Source organism: Leptonotus elevatus, chromosome 21, assembly GCF_054856555.1.
Source record: "Leptonotus elevatus isolate MCC_2025b chromosome 21, RoL_Lele_1.0, whole genome shotgun sequence".
Taxonomy (NCBI): Eukaryota; Metazoa; Chordata; class Actinopteri; order Syngnathiformes; family Syngnathidae; genus Leptonotus; species Leptonotus elevatus.
The window spans coordinates 2,844,034-2,861,748 of NC_141259.1; the positions used below are offsets into that span (position 1 = coordinate 2,844,034).

The 17,715-nt window shown below is 38.6% G+C and overlaps 1 protein-coding gene across 5 annotated transcripts in view; it reads right to left on the minus strand.

Moving 5' to 3' along the window:
• Positions 1-721: 721 nt before the first annotated feature.
• The window catches only part of pip4k2aa (phosphatidylinositol-5-phosphate 4-kinase, type II, alpha a), a 32,487-nt gene continuing 15,493 nt past the window's right edge, over positions 722-17,715 (minus strand). The window contains exons 2-11 of one of the 5 annotated variants that reach the window (XM_086065655.1): positions 14,940-15,037; positions 14,720-14,816; positions 13,408-13,560; positions 13,144-13,290; positions 13,028-13,066; positions 8,026-8,130; positions 5,650-5,763; positions 4,177-4,420; positions 3,992-4,095; positions 722-3,908 (exon numbers count right to left, since the gene is read on the minus strand). In XM_086065655.1, the coding sequence (XP_085921781.1) occupies positions 3,828-3,908; positions 3,992-4,095; positions 4,177-4,420; positions 5,650-5,763; positions 8,026-8,130; positions 13,028-13,066; positions 13,144-13,290; positions 13,408-13,560; positions 14,720-14,816; positions 14,940-15,037 (1,182 nt within the window). In that variant the 3' untranslated portion in view covers positions 722-3,827. Of the gene's footprint in view, positions 3,909-3,991; positions 4,096-4,176; positions 4,421-5,649; positions 5,764-8,016; positions 8,134-13,027; positions 13,067-13,143; positions 13,291-13,407; positions 13,561-14,719; positions 14,817-14,939; positions 15,038-17,715 lie in introns of all 5 variants that reach the window. The other 4 variants (XM_086065654.1, XM_086065653.1, XM_086065652.1 and 1 more) reach the window with 4 other exon arrangements.

Below are 17,715 nucleotides of genomic sequence, written 5' to 3' on the forward strand. Positions count from 1 at the left end.
GAACAGCATTTTTTTTTAAATGAAAGCCCTGTGTACGCCACAAACACCGACACTCAAAACGTGACTAAACAGATTATTCTTAACAGCCTTACCGTCTGTGTGTGTGTATAAACAACAAAACGCGACATTTTATTTAATAGCTCATTGCATGTTCATTTAAAGCTCTCACAAACACCTTACTCTTCACAGCGTGACTCACTACTGTACGCTGGAGCTTTTCATTTCCTCTTGCTTTAATAGAGTTTATACAGAAACGTTTTAGGAGTACAACAACGATAATCTTACGCTTCCGGCTACATTTCCCGCGGGTTGAAATTAAGCACAGTTGAACACCTGCTTTGGGTGTCAGCCATTTGGTGAACATTTTACGGGTTAGTCAAATACCAGAAGACCTTCCAAATGTTTAAAACGTCAAAAGAGTAGCTTTTCGTACATTACTTATTCTATTCTATTGTTTATTGAATTAAAAAAAAATGTGTGGACCTGAGCGTATAGTATTGCACGTTTAACATATGTTAAACTCTACAATGACAATGAAATTGGCTACATAAAAATAATCAGATGATAAATATCCCAAATACTTTCTTGAATGTTTTTTTTTTACAACTATTCTCTGATCAAGCAATGTAGGCTGAATGATAAATGAGCACCAGACTAATATTGATGTTTTATTTTCATGTGTTCAAGGTTGGTGAAATAAACATGACTCAAAAACAGAACCTACAGTTTTAGTCAAGCAGAACAAGTGCTTTAATTGGTTTGAGTGAATTCTTATGGAATGCGGATTATCTTCATTAAATGTTAAGAACAATAAACATCTTTTGAGGGGGCATGATGCCACTGAACTTTCACAAACCATAGACAGCACAAATCACATTCACACACAGACACACACGGTCACATACACACACAATGCTTGAACAAATTGACGTGTACTCTATTGCCTGGGCCTGCTGTCCTTGTTTCGGGTAAGGATGGTTGAAATTCTTTGGGCACTGATGTTTTCAGCCCTAAATTTTTTTAATATTGAAGCCAAAAGGGACATTTTCAGTCTCTCTCTTGCCTGACCTTAATTAAAATTTGTGCCATTTAAAGATTTACATAAACACCAAGTGCCTTCTTTCCTCTCACATTCTGTAAATCAGACAAAAGAGACATTTGAAACATCACAATGCCCTTCGAGCTCACGTCATTTGGTTTGTTGAAAAATGCTTTTGGCAAGTTGTCAGAGGCAGCTAGAGAGCATTCACAAGCAAAGACCCAAAAAAGTGCATTTGAAGGCGGAGCAGCACTCTGCTCAAGTGTGGCATTGCCCTCATTCTGTTAACTGTTAAAATAACTACCGGTAAAATGAACTACATGAAATGACAGCTACCTAGCATGCACTGCTGTCTCCACTTAACTCACTCACGTTTAAAAGATAGCCTCCAGGGCTAAGAGCAGAATTAAAGGCGATTCTTCCACCATTTTACCTTTCTGCAGAGAAAGTACACCATTCAACAACAATCTTATGGATAAACGCTGACAGGGTGGTTTTTAAAACTCAAAATTTGTGCACACATCCACACAACACGTGGAGCATGAAAATAGAAGTCAAGTGTGTGAAACAACACAACACACACACACACACACACACACACACACAACAGAGATACATGAGTGATGGCTAGCAGCCTCCCGAGAAGAGCAAAGCTGCCAGTCAGAATCACATCCACACACATGCACACAAAAGACAGGGCAAGCACTGAAAGGAGACAATCGCAATTATGAATACGTCACCGTTAACCACCATCTCAAATGTGAACACAGCTTGTTTTAGTTGGTTGAACACCGTCATTCAAATGGTTTTACAATTCAAAACATGAACGTCTAAACAGAGAATTGTTATGGATGTGGATACAGGGCTGTAATACATGGCAAAGTAAACATCCTATTATCAAAATAACATTTGACATTTATTTAAAAAAAGATTACAAAATATAAAATTAAATAATTTCCGGAGTATAAAGGCACACATCTTGCACAGTGTAACAATGAAAACAGTTAAAGCATGGTGGGGGGATTATATGACGTAAAACAGCTCATACATGAAAAGTATAGGGACACAAAAATAACCTGAACAGACAACAACACTGACTAGAGAAAAGGAAACTTAGTCCTGAGACATGCAATTTTTTCATGATTTTTTTTTTTTTTTTAAAGCACATCATTTTAGAAATTCAAGCATAATTATTCTTCATTTACCACAGCAATGTCATCCATCCCCAAGGGTGACTCGTTTTTTTATTGTATTTTTTCAATACAACTATTCATGACTAAAATCCAATGTAAAAATATAAATGTGAATATAATCTGATATCTACACAAACATATTGTGATGGAAACTTTGCACGGGTCAAAGAGGACGATGTTACTTGCTTGAGTTAAACAGAAGTACTACACGTCACGCGCACAAGCACTTTTCGCACTTCAACACACACACGCACGTATATTGCATTTCCCTTCTTAAGATCAAATAATTGGGGTTGTTGTTCGTAACATTTGGTTACTTTTCTTGTGTGCAAAATATATAAAAACCCTCCAACGCAAAACATGAAAACATGCTACTCCATCATCTCCCAAAAACACTTTCCTGGAAAGTCATCAACCAAAGTTAACGAAACTCATGGTAACAAATATGCGTGGGTGGGGAGGAGGGGGCTGCAACTGTCTTCACCATATTTAAAAAGACACACCCAGATCAGTCATCCGGCATGTGCCGCTAAAATGCAGGAAGTCAAAGTTCATCTCGCAACTAGTGACTGGGCAAGGTTCCTCTTTTGAAGCTGCACTGTAAACAAAATGTGTCAAATATCGCAGTAACATTTTTTCCCCTCTGGATGCAGCTCATGTCAAGATGAATCATTTTGAGATCAAGATTCTATTCTGTTGTGACAAATGTCTTCAAGTCAAACGTGAATAATGTGGAAATGTGCGTGGCGAGGAGGGGGAGTGATGTGCTAATCTTAAAAGACGATTGTGTTATCGTGTTTTCCACCACTTGTCCCTGTCTAATACTTTTCTGGTTGGTCTCCAAACGGAGGTTAAGTCCCTGCAACTTTTCCACACATTATTGATAAAATAGGCTCAAATGCTTGTCATGGACTGTAACGACAAAAAAGTGCAAAAATTCAGTTTTTTTTTTTTTTTTTTAAACATAAGGTGCTGATGGCAAGAGCCTGTTCATGGCTGCTGTTGATTCCCGGAAAGATGGCGACTTTTTTAATGTCGAGCATCATATCACCGCGTTTATAACGTATTCAGTCGGCATCACAACTAAAATGACACAAGCGAGTGCACGGGACGAGGAGAAGCTCCGTATCGACATATGGCAAGAGCACACAGCAACCAGATCAACTAACACGAAGAACCCGATGTGGCAGTTGGTGAGTGGTGGGCGGCCTCAATGACCTACTGGAAGACTTTTGTTTCCTACTTTCTACGGCCCTCACCCAAACTGACCTCCAACCGAGGTCCGACACAAACACAAAAAAACGCAATTTCAAAGCCTAATTTCCGCCAAAATGACACGACACGACAAAGGACTAATTACACGTTTAAAAGAAAAAACAAACACTTGCTTTTGACAACTGCCTCGTCCAAGAAACTGAAGGACATGTTGAATGTAAACGAAGGATGTTTTTTTAGCTGCTGCAGGGTTGTGGCACCCCACTAAGATGGAAAGTCATACAAAGACATCACAGCACCTTCATTCTCTCCATCAGGTTTTTCTCCACCCGATAACCCCCCCCCCCCCGAGCCGAAGCAGCTCCTGTCGCTTGTGGGGGCTATGACAGAATCGTGGTGATGAAGTCATGAAACCTCTTGGAGTACTGCTCAGGGTTCACTGTCGAGATTTCGGCTCCAGCCTACAGACAGAAGAAAATAATAGAAAATAATTTTTCACTTTGGATTGTCTTTCTTTTGCTAAACATTTCAGTAAATTTCTTACGCCATGTTTGACCGTCTTTGCGGCATGGGCGGCCTTCTTCTTGGCATCATAATGTTGCAGGATGTCAATGATGGCCATGAAGTAAACCTCTTTCCTGGGAGCACCTACAGGACAAAAAAAAAGAAGAAGTTTTTGTGAGCACACGTCCACCAGGGGGAGCTCCAGTTCAGACATTGTGGCCTCACTTTCACTGCTTTTAATGGCATAGACGTCAATGGTGGGATCAAACTCTCCCGGGGAGAGGGGCTTTGTGCTGTCCAGGGTGTTGCTGGGACTGTCAGGGGGGGTCCCAATGGCCCCTCCGTCGCTCTCCCCACCCTCCTCCTCGGCCTCGTTGTCCTCGCTCTCCACCTCTTCCTGCTCGGCTCGTTCCACGTCGTGGATCCCCACCAGCAGACTATAGTCCATCAGCTTCAACTGTGCCAGGAACTGAGGATGGTGGAAAAGGGGTGGCATGAGGGATTAAGTTGGGAGAACTAAGAAGATGATCTTATTCTCAAAATAAGAGCTTGTAAGGTCTATTAAAGCCTGTTGTACATCAAGCGACACTACAAGGGGTGTGCACACCCCTACCCCCCAAAATAGTTATATGTCTAAACATGCTGCTCCATCGTTTATATTCCAACGTCTAATGCTTAAAGGGGAAGTCAACCCCCATTTTTGGGGGGGACAATAATATGCTCTATGCAGTCCTACAATATGGTATTTCTGCTAATATTGCGCTGGTGGAATAGGAGTTATGAAACAAAATCCAGCCATTTTGTCGATCTCAGGGGCGGCCATTTTGCCACTTGCTGGCGACTGAAGATGACAGCAAGTGGTGAGGGCTCAGATTAACATGCAATCACGTCTTTCCTAACGTTTACAAGTTGAGCCGTGATTGGTTGTTACCTGAGCCCTGAGCAACTGTGATGTCATCTTCAGTCGACAGCAAGTGTCATGTTTAGACTAGTGAGGTAAAATATAACATATTATTGTCAAGAAACGTTTAAGGTTGACTTCCACTTTAAAGTCGTGTCGTCCAAACCATTTGCGGCCCACCGTCCAATTTTAAGCAGTCCGCAGAGCATATACAAAAAATAAAAATTTTCTTAATCAAAGTTAGATTTGCGAATATATCACAATATTGATTACCATAGTTTGTTGAAACTCACATACAAATTGAAGAAAGTCATAGTGGCCATTGGATTTTTAAATTTTTCTGTCTCTGGCCCTTTTGGAAAAAGTTTGGACACCCGTGGCTTAAAGGGTTATATTGCGTGGCGACTATCAATGCTAACCACTGGCATGTAAATGGGCGTTTTTTAGATTCTTGCGAGGAAGAGCTATGTAGCTGTTTAAAATACACAATATGTAATTATCGTTTCATTTTCATTTTGACAATAAAATTCAACTAAGTGGCATTAAACAGTTTGAAGCTTCTGTTTTGATGAATTATTCACTATTTGTCAGACTGCTACTTATTGGCAAGTGAGTTGCATTCACCAAACAGTGCTTTATCTCAAGTCAAGCTCGCAAGTCAAAGACAAAGAACAAAACAAAACAACAAAAAAAACACAAACTTTCAATTTGTTCAGTCCTGCCGCTTGGTGTACAGTGTGTTTTAGGCATGAAAACAAGTTCCTGGTTTACTGACATAATGCATGTGGAAGACGTACCTCCACATCTTTCCGAAGCTTCTCCAAAAACATTTTTTTGTTCTCGTCGTTGATGCAGATCTTCTGGCCATCGTTGATGAAGTCATTGTCCTTGTAGGTAGGCAGCTCCTTAGCCTAGCCATTAGCGTGGGAGATTAGTGGACACGGTTGACAACAATCAGAGTCAGGAATTGGAGAGAACTGGGCAAAACATATGCCAGAATGCTGGTGCTATGCAAAGTGTTATTTTCAAGTGACATAGATACATGGTAATCTAATTATACAAGACAATAATCGGGCAACATTTTTACTTATTGCATTTCTTTTCAAATCAGTCATTACAAACAATGACACTAGCATCAGTATTGCGTTCCGTTTTCCCCAGTGTATGAAAAACAGCACAGTCTATGTAGAATAGCATCAATGTCATTCCATCATCTACTTGGGTATTTCAAAAGGAACATTTGTCTTTGAAATATGTCAAGAAGCAATTTGAAAGCTCATCTTCTGCATGTTGAAACACCCAGTAGCAATATAATTGAGGCTTTTGAAGCAGTGGTTTGTGAGCCATGCCCGTCTGTCTGTCCAAACCAAGGTCAACCTCTGCAAGCCACACATCAACTCAATTGTGTCATCAAATGCATGCGGCATGCGCAAAGGAATGTACAGACCCATCTGATGCAGTGTTCACAAGTGATCCGATTTTCTTTCATTCTTTTCTTTTTCAAGTAAATATGAAGAACTGCTCTATGCATTTTAGACATACAGTTCTTTGAACATATTTTTGAAGCATCTGGTAGATCTATACACTGTTTTGCATATTAAACCTCAAAGCCAAGAAACGCCTCAGTATGACAGTTTGTTTTAAACCTAACTCTTAAGATAAATAACCACTATTTAAGTGCCTAAATAATGGATACATGTAATTCTAAATCAAGATTTGCTCATCCTGGCAGCAGTCCTGAGGGAGAAGTGTTCAGCGAGAATGGGGCCTAATGTTTAGGATAACGAGAGCAGGAAATGAGGTCACAAGAGGGGGGTCAGCAGCAGTTTGGCTACTACAGCGTTTCTATGGCAGCAGAAAAAGAGCAGCAACAGACAACTTTAAAGCAGTAGAAAGAGCTCAGACATCACACACATACATACACACAATTATAGACTACACCTTTACACAGAACATCATAGAAAACATCCCCAAAATAGGACAACTGAACACATAAACAGACATGGACCTAAAATAAGCAATAAAACAATGGCTGGATAGTTTGGCCTTCTAGCACATTATCAATACGTCTAATTTTAGTTTGAAGTCTGAGCCTCAAATGTCAGCTGGAGCTGATACTGTTTGTAGTACTGACACACAAGTGGCAGATGAAAAGGTGGAATAAATACTTTGAATATAAGCACCATTTAACCCCAAAAAAAAACAAAAACAAAACAAAACAAAACATTTCATCATACAGAAGAGGATTAGGGCCAGTAAAGGGAAAAGAGGTTGGCAGGATTCTGACTTTAAAGTCAGATTTCTCACTTTTACTTTCAGAATTCTGACTTTATTCTCAGAATTCTGACTTTTGATTTTAATCTCAGAATTCTGACTTTATTAATGCTACTTATTATTCTCACTTTAAAATCAGAAATCTGAGATTAAAATAAGAATTCTCACATTAAAGTCAGAATTCTCACTTTAAAGTCAGAATTCTGAGAATAAAGTGAGAATCCTGCCAAACTTTTTTTTTCTCTCTTCACGGGCTCTAATCCTCTTCCGTATAATCAAACTGGTAAACAGTGCTGTAAATCCTGAGGAGGTAGAGGACATACAGAATCCAGTCTGGAGTCGCACTGTATTTGGGTCAGATGAACTGCACATGCTGTACTTGGAAGAAAAAAAAAGTGTCTAATCTGAGTCATCTCTTGGACATCCTTTTAACTACAGTACTGAAGGCAGCTACTTGTGGAGTGCCAATCCCCCCCCAAAAACAAAGTGGCTTGCCAACAGAGGGGCAGCGAGACAGTAAATCTCATCAGTGCTCAAATGCTTTTAAGGCACATTCTCTCCATCCTAGCATCGTCTCTATGACTCTCGAAAACAGACAGTGATGCATTTCTGATTTCCTGTAATGTACGATCTATATTTTACAATTATTTTATTCACAATCTACCACCATAGTTTGACCTCCCGATTCACGCACACTTCAAACTGTTTGCTCTTCCATGAGCAAGTTGATTGAATGATCTTGCTGAGAAATTGGAAAAAGGTTGGCTGTAGAGTGTACAATGTATGACCTTTAAAAAAACAGTACTTCCTGCAAGGAGAAAGGAATCTTGGTGGGAAAGAAAAATAACTACAATAGATCATGCCTGGTATATGAGCCCTGGTTGTCTTACATCTCTTACGTGTTTCATGGCGCAGTAAAAGCGCGTAGCGATCCGCAGTGTTTGCAGCCTTTGCTGAACGTTACCAGATTTGGGCCGCAGGGGCACATCCTCTGGTGGGGGCGGCTGCTAGAAAAAGGGGGAGCGAGGAAGGGGCGGGCGGTCAGGGTAAGAGGAAAAGGAGAGAAGAAAGGAGAGAGGAAGGGGAGGGAGGAAGTTGGAAGTAAAGGCAAAGTATTTCAAATGTAAAAGAGCATTTTCTTTCAAAATTGGAGGAGGGTTGGAAGAGGGCATTATGCGGAAAATTACTTAACTGGACTATTGAACTGGCTCGGTCAAATTCCATCACATTCCATTTATCTCTATATACCTATAATCACTTCAATTTTTGTCTGTTTCCTTCTACTGAATGTGTTGGAAGTCTGCATTACCCTGCTCTACCTGCACCCATGTCAGTTTTGTTGAAATCGGTCTCTGTCAAAAGCTGAACAAGAAAGGAGACAGGTTGGCAGGACTCTTTAAAAAAAAAAATATATATATATTTTAAGTTATAATTGACACTAACAAAATGCTATAATGATACCTTTACCTACCCCGCCTTTCCTAAATCATGGACAAGTTCAGTAAAAACTACTGGTAGATGTGACATACAGTATGGGTTGAAAAACAACAACAATGTGGAACGGAATGGGTCTTGTGTTCACACTGGAATGTGTTAGATCGAACGTATCTCTAAAAAGATGCAGAAGAACTTTATATATCATGCAGATGCATGCATGAAAGGCAAAGTCATGCAGTCAGAAAAGAACCCTGCCATGCTTGTTGTATGAGTATTTGAAGCCATTTTAAAACACATACTGCACCTTCTGAACAAACAATTTTTCCATCTTTCACTTGCTGCACATTCACAATAGCAATGTTGTGTGTATGTGTCCACACCTGAAAAGTTCTCGACACACGATTACTGAAGATTCGCTTGATGTTTACACTGTCACTCATAGTCAAGAGTGCTTTAGTGTATTAACCACCATCAAATAATGTCATATTGTTTTTAGAGTATTAAAAGACATGTAAGATAGTATACCACTTGTCTGCATAAAAAAACGCAGAAACAAAGTAGCCAACAACAGTTTCTAGGGCCGTTTCAGAAGTAGAATCCAAATATCTCATTAGTTCTCTATATATGCTCCCATTTTTGTGTGTGTAAATTTTACATTTTTAAAAATATAATAGTTATTTTGTCGAAACAAAGCTGAGAAAATGTTCACATTCCAGTAGCCACAATTTAAACCAAGAATGCTTGCCCACTAAAATATGCCTTAAACTCCCAATTTAGCCTCAGAAAGTCTAGGATGCATATCACAGATTGGACACTGAGCCTTATTGAATCTACAAACCAGAAAGGATAAGCTTACCTTTAGCTGGTCCTTAAAAGCTCCTGATAAACATTCACATGTTTCAAAGCCACTGGCTGGCAGGAAAAATTATTCCCCCCCAAAAAATTACAAATATCCTTGCAGCAAAGTGAGGTGAAATCTCCTCTAAGAGTGGTCTAACACATAAAATATCTTGTATAAATCTCTTGGCAGTTGAGGTATTGTTTTGGGAAGGAGGATACTTTAGTAATTCTGCAATTTTCAGCAATACAAATATATTATTTTGTCTATCATTAATTTGATATAATTTCTCATGTACAATTAAAACCTTTAAAAAGGCATTTGCCACTTGATGTTGACTGAAAATGACATAATGTGTGTTGAGGCCAATCACGGCTCAACTTGTAAACGTTAGGAAAGACGTGATTGCATGTTAATCTGAGCCCTCACCACTTGCTTTCATTTTCAGTTGACAGCAAGTGGCAAATGCCTTTTTCAAGGTGTTAAATTGTATGTGAAACATGAAACATAATGACATTATCAAATTCATGACGGACAAAATCTTAACTTTTTACTGCTGAAAATGAGTGAAGTATCTATTTTAAGCACACATAGCGTAACAGAAAAACTGAAGCATATGGGGCAAAATGAATGGTACCAATGTATTCAATGTGAATAAAAGATTTTATTTATTTTTTTAATTCTTGTCTTGTCTTCTTTTTGATGCAGACCAGTGCAATTAGTTGAAACTACAAATGGATTTTTTGTGTGGAAACTCCAGTTTGAAACCCGTTCTACACAAAACCACCACTGTAGCAGCTGTTGCATCATTAGTAAAGTACACATACCAATACAGTTTAACCCTCCACCTGGGTGGACATGCAGCCTTTTATGGCTTGGACTGGTATGAGTGAGAATGAACACTGTGATCCAAATGGCAATTAATGTATAATATAAGTAGATTACATTAAAGGGTAAAACAAATACTAAATTCCCACAGAGCTGCAGCGATGTGTTCTGCTAGGTGCATTAAGCACTAGTTGTGGTAAAAAAAAGAAGAAAAAAGAAAAAGAAAAAAAAGTTGAATTCTTACTTGGCTTAGACCCAGAATTGACACTGACAAGGCTAAATTTAACTGAGGGAGTCCCCGAGGTCTGACACACCTCACTGCATATCAAACCCCCTCCAAGATGCATGACAATTAAGCCACCGTAAACCCAAATGGAAAGTCCAAACCCTTCTGAGTCAGAAAAGGTGGTTCTCATATGCACAGCCTTTACCAGAATACGATCCCGACTGGGATTTTAATTGAGCAAACTCTGTCGGTAAGACCCTCCTCCTGTAGGATAACAGCTGCGGCAATTAATATATTTTAACAAGTAACGCTTACTAAATGTGGAAAGATGCAGAAAAGATGTTCTATTCAAGAATAATCAAAATTGGTCTGCATCAAGCAGGGGAACTAGGGAGATTACTGGTGCAAAAACTGGCAAAAAGAGCATTTTCATATGCACCATCATATGGAGAGAACAGCTATATCAACACCTATCATCAAGTTCAAAGTCTATGTTCATACTGCTCGTCAATTCCGATTAAAAAATTATAAAAAATTTTGCTCATGCAATGTGATCCGTACAATTCAGTTTTTTTCAAATCAGACTCAAGCCTATTTCAGGGGTGGATATAAATCAGATGTGTGTCCGATGGCGACAAACATCACAATTGTACAATAAAACAGATGCCGCGAAAATCAAATGGTGGACGAAGCAGAAAAAGAGGTGAAAAGAAGATGTTTTAGAACTGATAATTATTTAGGGAAACCAGACAGTTCATCAAGGACAAAATCTTTCAAATTGTCGAAATGCATCAGGACTGAGACAGCCATGTGGGGCCTCTTTTTATCTAGGCTGTCTTGAGGTGGTCAGGTCTTGCACAACATGCAACCTCACAGAAACACTTATGTATTTTGTTTTTTACATGACAAATTCCCATTTCCTTTATTATTATTTTTTTTTTGTGATAATTTTAACACAAACCTACCAAATACACTTTATAATATATATATTAATTAGTCTAATAAAGCTTATTTATTTGAAATGCATAATCCTCAGGTTTATGTATTTCGTATTAATAAAGTACAATTACTTTAAAAAAAAATGTTAACGTTTTTGGGATGTCTGCATTAAGTTCCATCCCAAAAACATAACGTAAAAAATGGAAAAAAAGGACATAAGTGTTTTTCACATATCAGTATATTAGCAATTCAGACAATATACTGTATGTATTTTAAATAAATACACTCATTATTATTAATTTAGAATAATTATACTTTATTAATACTAACTTGAGGATTATGCATTTCAAATAAATAGGCTTTATTAGACTAATGAATATGTATCAAATAAGCTTTATTTGGTAGGTTTGTGTTAAAATTATCTAAAAAAAAAAAAAAGAGAAAAAAAAGTAAATGGAATTTTTTTACATAAATCTTAAGTTAGGCTGAAAATATTTCTGTGTGCATATTTCAAGATGATAATGCCAGGATTCATTAGGTTCATATAGTGAACTTTTCTAGCCAAGACAAATCTTCGGGATATACCGCCAACTAAACCACTGCAAACGTGTGACATAATGGAACATTTTTTTTCATGGTTCATGTATTTTCATGTTCCAACAAAAATCTCCAGTGCAAGTGGTATTAATAGAGAAATATGGTCGCTGAGTGGATAGGCCATACAAAAAAGCACCCCAAAGTCAAAGAGTTTACAATTGTCAATGTTGTTTCCTTCATTCACAAGGTCAAACACTGTTTCAAACTCACAAATATTGTTTATTAGGAAAGATTTTAATGAGTGACTTTTCAAAAACAAAATTGATAAAACAACTGATAAAAAGCAACAATATCACATTAAATGCACATTAGTATTCTCAATAAAACTGAAAAGTTAAACGCACGCGTGCACACGTACATACACACACGCACGCAAATCTTTCACCCACACAGAGCAAGCAGGGGGAGTAATGGAGTAGCAGAAGCAAGGTTAGAGAGGTTCAAGCAAACTAAGGAACATACAAAGCATGCAGGGGACAAGATTGGAATGGGGCAATGAAATATATCCTAACTAAGGTAATAAATATTTTGACTATCAGCGTCACCGAAAGCAAACGCATACATCCAATTGGAGATAGTTTGGCTGTTTGGGTGATGACAGTATTATTGAAACTGCTCAAAACTGCGTTGGGCACTAAAAATCTATGGAATTACAGGCTTTGCTGCATCACTTCTTCTCTAATGAAACCAATGTCTTTTAAGAGAGATCATTTTAGTCTTTCAAAAAGATAGAATTATTCTTTCTTGAAGACATACAAGGGAATTCTTAATCAAGACATATTTTATTTTGCTTATTTCCTTATTTCTGCTCTGTACCGCCCACAACATATTGTACATGGGTCATAGCGGATTGATGAATTTATAGCAGAGGAACAGGGAATGATTATTAAAAAAAATAGACAAACATGCCACTAACTGTATCCATTTTTTGAGTATTAAATGATTTTAGCATAAAGACTAAGTTTGTCAAAATGCTGTTAATTATATCCAGTAACGGGCTAAATTGTCCTGAATATTAAATGACAAACCACTGTACCTTCTCCTTGTCACTGGCCTCTCGTGCCACAGTGGAACCCTGGAAGCAAATCAAAATATGAATGCTATTACAGTATGTTACTAGTATTACTGTATTTTTCTGGTCTCGCCTTGTACCTTGAGATCATATTTTTTGAAGACAGAAAGGCGGTACGAGAAGACGTTGCGTGTAACAATCATGTAAGTTGCGTCCCCGTCCACGGTGAGTCGGTACATCCCCAAAAACTGAGGCAGCAGCGTGTTGCCATGGCACTCCACAATAAACTGCAAAATGAGTAATACATATATCAAAAGAACATAATACAAGGCATTTTGAATCAAAAGGACATTGTAGCAAAATTAAAGTATGACAGTTTCATGTTGTTACTATGCTTATGTCACCTGATGGTACTTCTTCAAAATGTTGTGCATTTCCGCAACATCTTCACTGCTGATGGTCTTGATGACGTAGCGCTTGTCATATGAGGTATGGAAACGGGCCCCGCTTCGTCCCTGGGCCTCACTGTTCAAGGGAGCACTACGAGTCAGGGAGTTCTGTGAGGAAGGAAAAGAAAATTCATCATATTTTATTCTTATGTTTACATCACGCGATACGTCACGATGATCATGTGATTGTCCCAAAATGGCCACTACTGTAACTAATGCAAAAATATCCCTAAAAAAGTACTATTAAAATCATAATCGCTCAACATAAATTGACACATTTTTTCAGGCAAGAGTTTAAATGAACCATTTCACAGAATAGCTGGTTAGTTTTTAATAAATGGCGTATTGCTTTAACTTATTACTTTTTACTACTTATTCAAGAAGCCCGTATAACCATGTGGGGTTCTGACCCCACACACTGTGCCTGACCAAACCTATGCACAGACACAAGCAGCTGCTGTCCAGACTTTGGAAAAGTCTCAAAGTAACATGATCCCATCATCCTGTCTCTATGCCTCATTCTTCAAGAATCTGTGATGTCGATGCCCTTGGTTGCCTCTACCCCCTTCAAAACTCAAGGCATATTTTGCTGTGGAGGAATAACCTTTGAGGCATATGCCATAACATGTGCTTCACAGCAGGACCGAAAATAGATTGCTTCTTAAAATGCATGAAAAGGCTGACACATAATTCAGTTCTACCAAACCAAGATGTTAGTTTGAATGGGTTTGCAGTAAGAAAAAATAAGCAGCTTCTAACAACTGGTTGTAATGAAGGAAAAAAAAAAGGTGTAAACTGAAAAGGTAGATTAGTGCTTTAATTGGAAAGGTAATTCTATGCTGCTAAAGTCATTGCATCCCTTTGCACTTGCTAGCATCTTTAACACTCCCACCTGCCCACTTAAAGCAGGTTAAACACTAATACAGTATAAACATGTAAGATGGACAGCTGCACTGGGCTGGGACACAATGACCTCCAAGCTCTGCTAACTCACTGCAGCATGAGCAGTGGGGGTTGTCAGAGTGAAAGAGAGTGGACTCAGTGGGCTCAACAAAAATAAATGCTACTTCTCCTGAAAACATTTCTTTTAATAGTTACAGATATTTGTGATTTTCAGGAATCAGTATTCCCATTTGACAAGATGGTTTAGCATAATTCAATATATTAAAGATAAATGACAGTTTAACAGTTGTTAAAAGGAGCAAGGAGTTTGTTGTGTGTGTCAACTGAAATGAATACATTCGACATTTAGCAAAGATTTTCGTACCAAGAAATCCTGATCATCGATGCCAAACCTCTCCCTGAGGTTTCGGAACACCAGGGGGCAGTACTCCTTGAACTTGAAATGGCTAGGCATGTTTTCTCTATACAGTACAAGGCAAAAAAACAAAACAAAAAAACACCCCACAAGGTTAGGAAATACACTTTTTGGTCAACTACAAAAATTGACAATGCAAACAGGATATACACACACAAAAAGATCTTACTTATTGAATAGATGGTTGTCCACTTTAATCTTCGAATAGGCCTTGAAGTCATCAGGCATGAGCATAATGGGAATCTGAACATGGCTCAACTCATTTATCTGCAAGAAAAAAAACAAAGGGGAGGCCAGCGATAAGATTAGAACCTTCAAGATTGCAATTATTGCATACATTATAATGTAAATCAGTGTATAAATACCATTGATATGTTCCATTTCTGAACCTTGCTGCAGAAATCATCTTATGTCACTTTTGTAACCCGATCAATTGCAACCCGATAAGATTTTAGTGCTAATTTACAAAGCTTTGTTCTGCAAAGCCCACCAGTGTCAGCATATTTCACAACACAATCCATTTACAGATGAGCTCTTCATGATGTAACATATAGACCTGAAGGGCATCTGTAGGGGAAAAGGCAGAGGTGGGCACTCCCTTCAATTATCAATTCCCATTAATGATGATGGCCACTTTTCGCAGTGCTTCCACATTTTAATCTAAAGCACAAGGACAGTCCGTGTATTTTTGAGGCTTCGCGTCACTATGAGCTCGCCGAAAGGATGACGATTGACGAAAGTGCCCACCTCTGGGAAAAGGTGGTTTCAATTCTTGCCAGAACTGCCATGTCATTTTAATGGTGAGTATACGTAGCTAGTCTCACAATACAGTATATATATATATAAAAAAAGAGGATTTATACAGACAGCAATGATAAACTGCATTTGCTCTTATGTGAAGCAGGCTTAATATAAAATATATATTTTTTATACTGTATGCAATACAGGGAAATCTTTTTAATTAGGGCTGGGGGAAAAAGTCGACCAGAAAAATATGTCAAAGCAAAATTTTTGCCTTGAGGCATTGCACACCATCACCAGAAACATTTTCAGGCCACATAAAGGTCCACTGTACTCTTAGGTAAAACACTCATGACTTTGTCACGGTCTATTAGCACCCTCTACCGGTAGAAAGTTGACTCTGCAGTCGATTCTAAAATGATTCAATCGTAAGGGCCCGACTAATACAACAGTAGAACCTCCATTCAACGAACTCTGGATTTAATGAATAGAAAATAATGCGCAGTCCACCCCAAAAAAAACCTCCCTTTTGTACAGTAATTGTCAAAACCCTTATTGGTGCTGTGGCTTAACCCATTAAGGCCAGGAGCATGCAAACACATTTCTTCCTTTAAAGCCGGGAGCACTCTAGTGCTCTTCTTCCTTTAAATTCGGGAGAGCGAATAAGTAATTCTGATTTGTTTTGATCAATTCTTGGCCGATGAAATGCATCAAGATATACACGCGAGGGTGACGTGGGCCTCGTAGCATGTCCTGGAATTGTATTCGAGCATTTATGGCTTACGCAGATTTGCGGGAGTTATGAAATAAATGACGTGATTGACGATGGCGCGGGAGGAATTCTAATCAGTGCAACCAGTCAAACAGTGACATATTGTTAAGGAATATGTTTGTAGACAATGAGGATGTTGAAAAGGTTGACGGCTTTGTAACGGAATGGACGACAAATAATTACCACTCATTTCCCCGAGATTTTTACAACTGCGCTCCAGTTATGAAGGTAAATATACCAGCAGATACGACATTTGTCGTAAAATAAATTTTGAAGGTTTATATTAATAAACTTTGTGTTAACGCCACATGTAAGATGTAAGCTCTGAAATGTTTTTGGAATTATGATTCTATCTGCTTCAGGAGCTGAGATATCAATTATTTTTAATATTGTTGAATTTCCAGGAAAACTTAAGGGTTTTTTTTGTGGGCAGGGACTCATAAGTCACCCATTTAGAGACATGTTTTGCCAGGCGCTTTAGGCCTTAATGGGTTAATCAAAGGAGAGTAACTGGTACACATGTATTACAGGGTTGTGCCGCTTTTGTCTCAGATATGTACAGTAGATTCAGGCATGCTAACAGAAGTGTGTACATTGCGGCCATGTTGGCAGGGGCGACATTCCCATCAAAGGCAATGCAGGGAGATATGTGGTGGCTATGTTACCGCCGGTGGCCTTTTTCATAGCCATTGATACTGTATCTATGCTTAAGAAGGTGGTGCTAATACACTTAAAGTATTTGACAACCATCAAAAGGAAGTAAAAGAAACAAATATCAGTAAGAAGTCCACAGTAGTGTGGACGTGCAGCAGATAGCATGTAGCTACAAGAAGGATGAGCAATAACCTACGTCATAGTCTTGTCACGTGACTGTTTTACCAATCCGACGTAACCAGTAGTGACATATGACTCAATTACACCAATCAAACCACATACAAAGTCTCTGCAGTCCTGCCCACACAAAGGCAACGTTTTCAAAGTGACTCATGAAACATGGCAGAAACAACAGACATACGACTCAGTTACAAGAGGCACAACAAGCCTGCCCTCATAGAAACAAAGCGCTCGTGGCGATGTTTGTATGATCACTTTTTTTTTCAGATAGTGTGCACCTTTTGGGCAATCTTTTCTCTCAGATGAACACAAATGTATCTCCTGCTATCTTCCGGGTCAGCTAATTTTTCTTCAATGGCTGTTAATGACTTTGACTGTAACCTAAATGAGTGCTCCAAATTTTTTGTGTGTGCTTTTCCAAAGCGTCATTATCCGCTCGGAGGGGTCTGCTTTCTTACTTGGGGGATGGAATATTTGATTGAAGGGAGTCAAAACGTTCAATCAAATAAATTTTTCTGTGGCAGTTTCTTTCGACTTGGAAAAAATACCTCTCCATTGCGGCTTCAATCAGCTTAATTGTCTCAGCTGAGTTCAATGT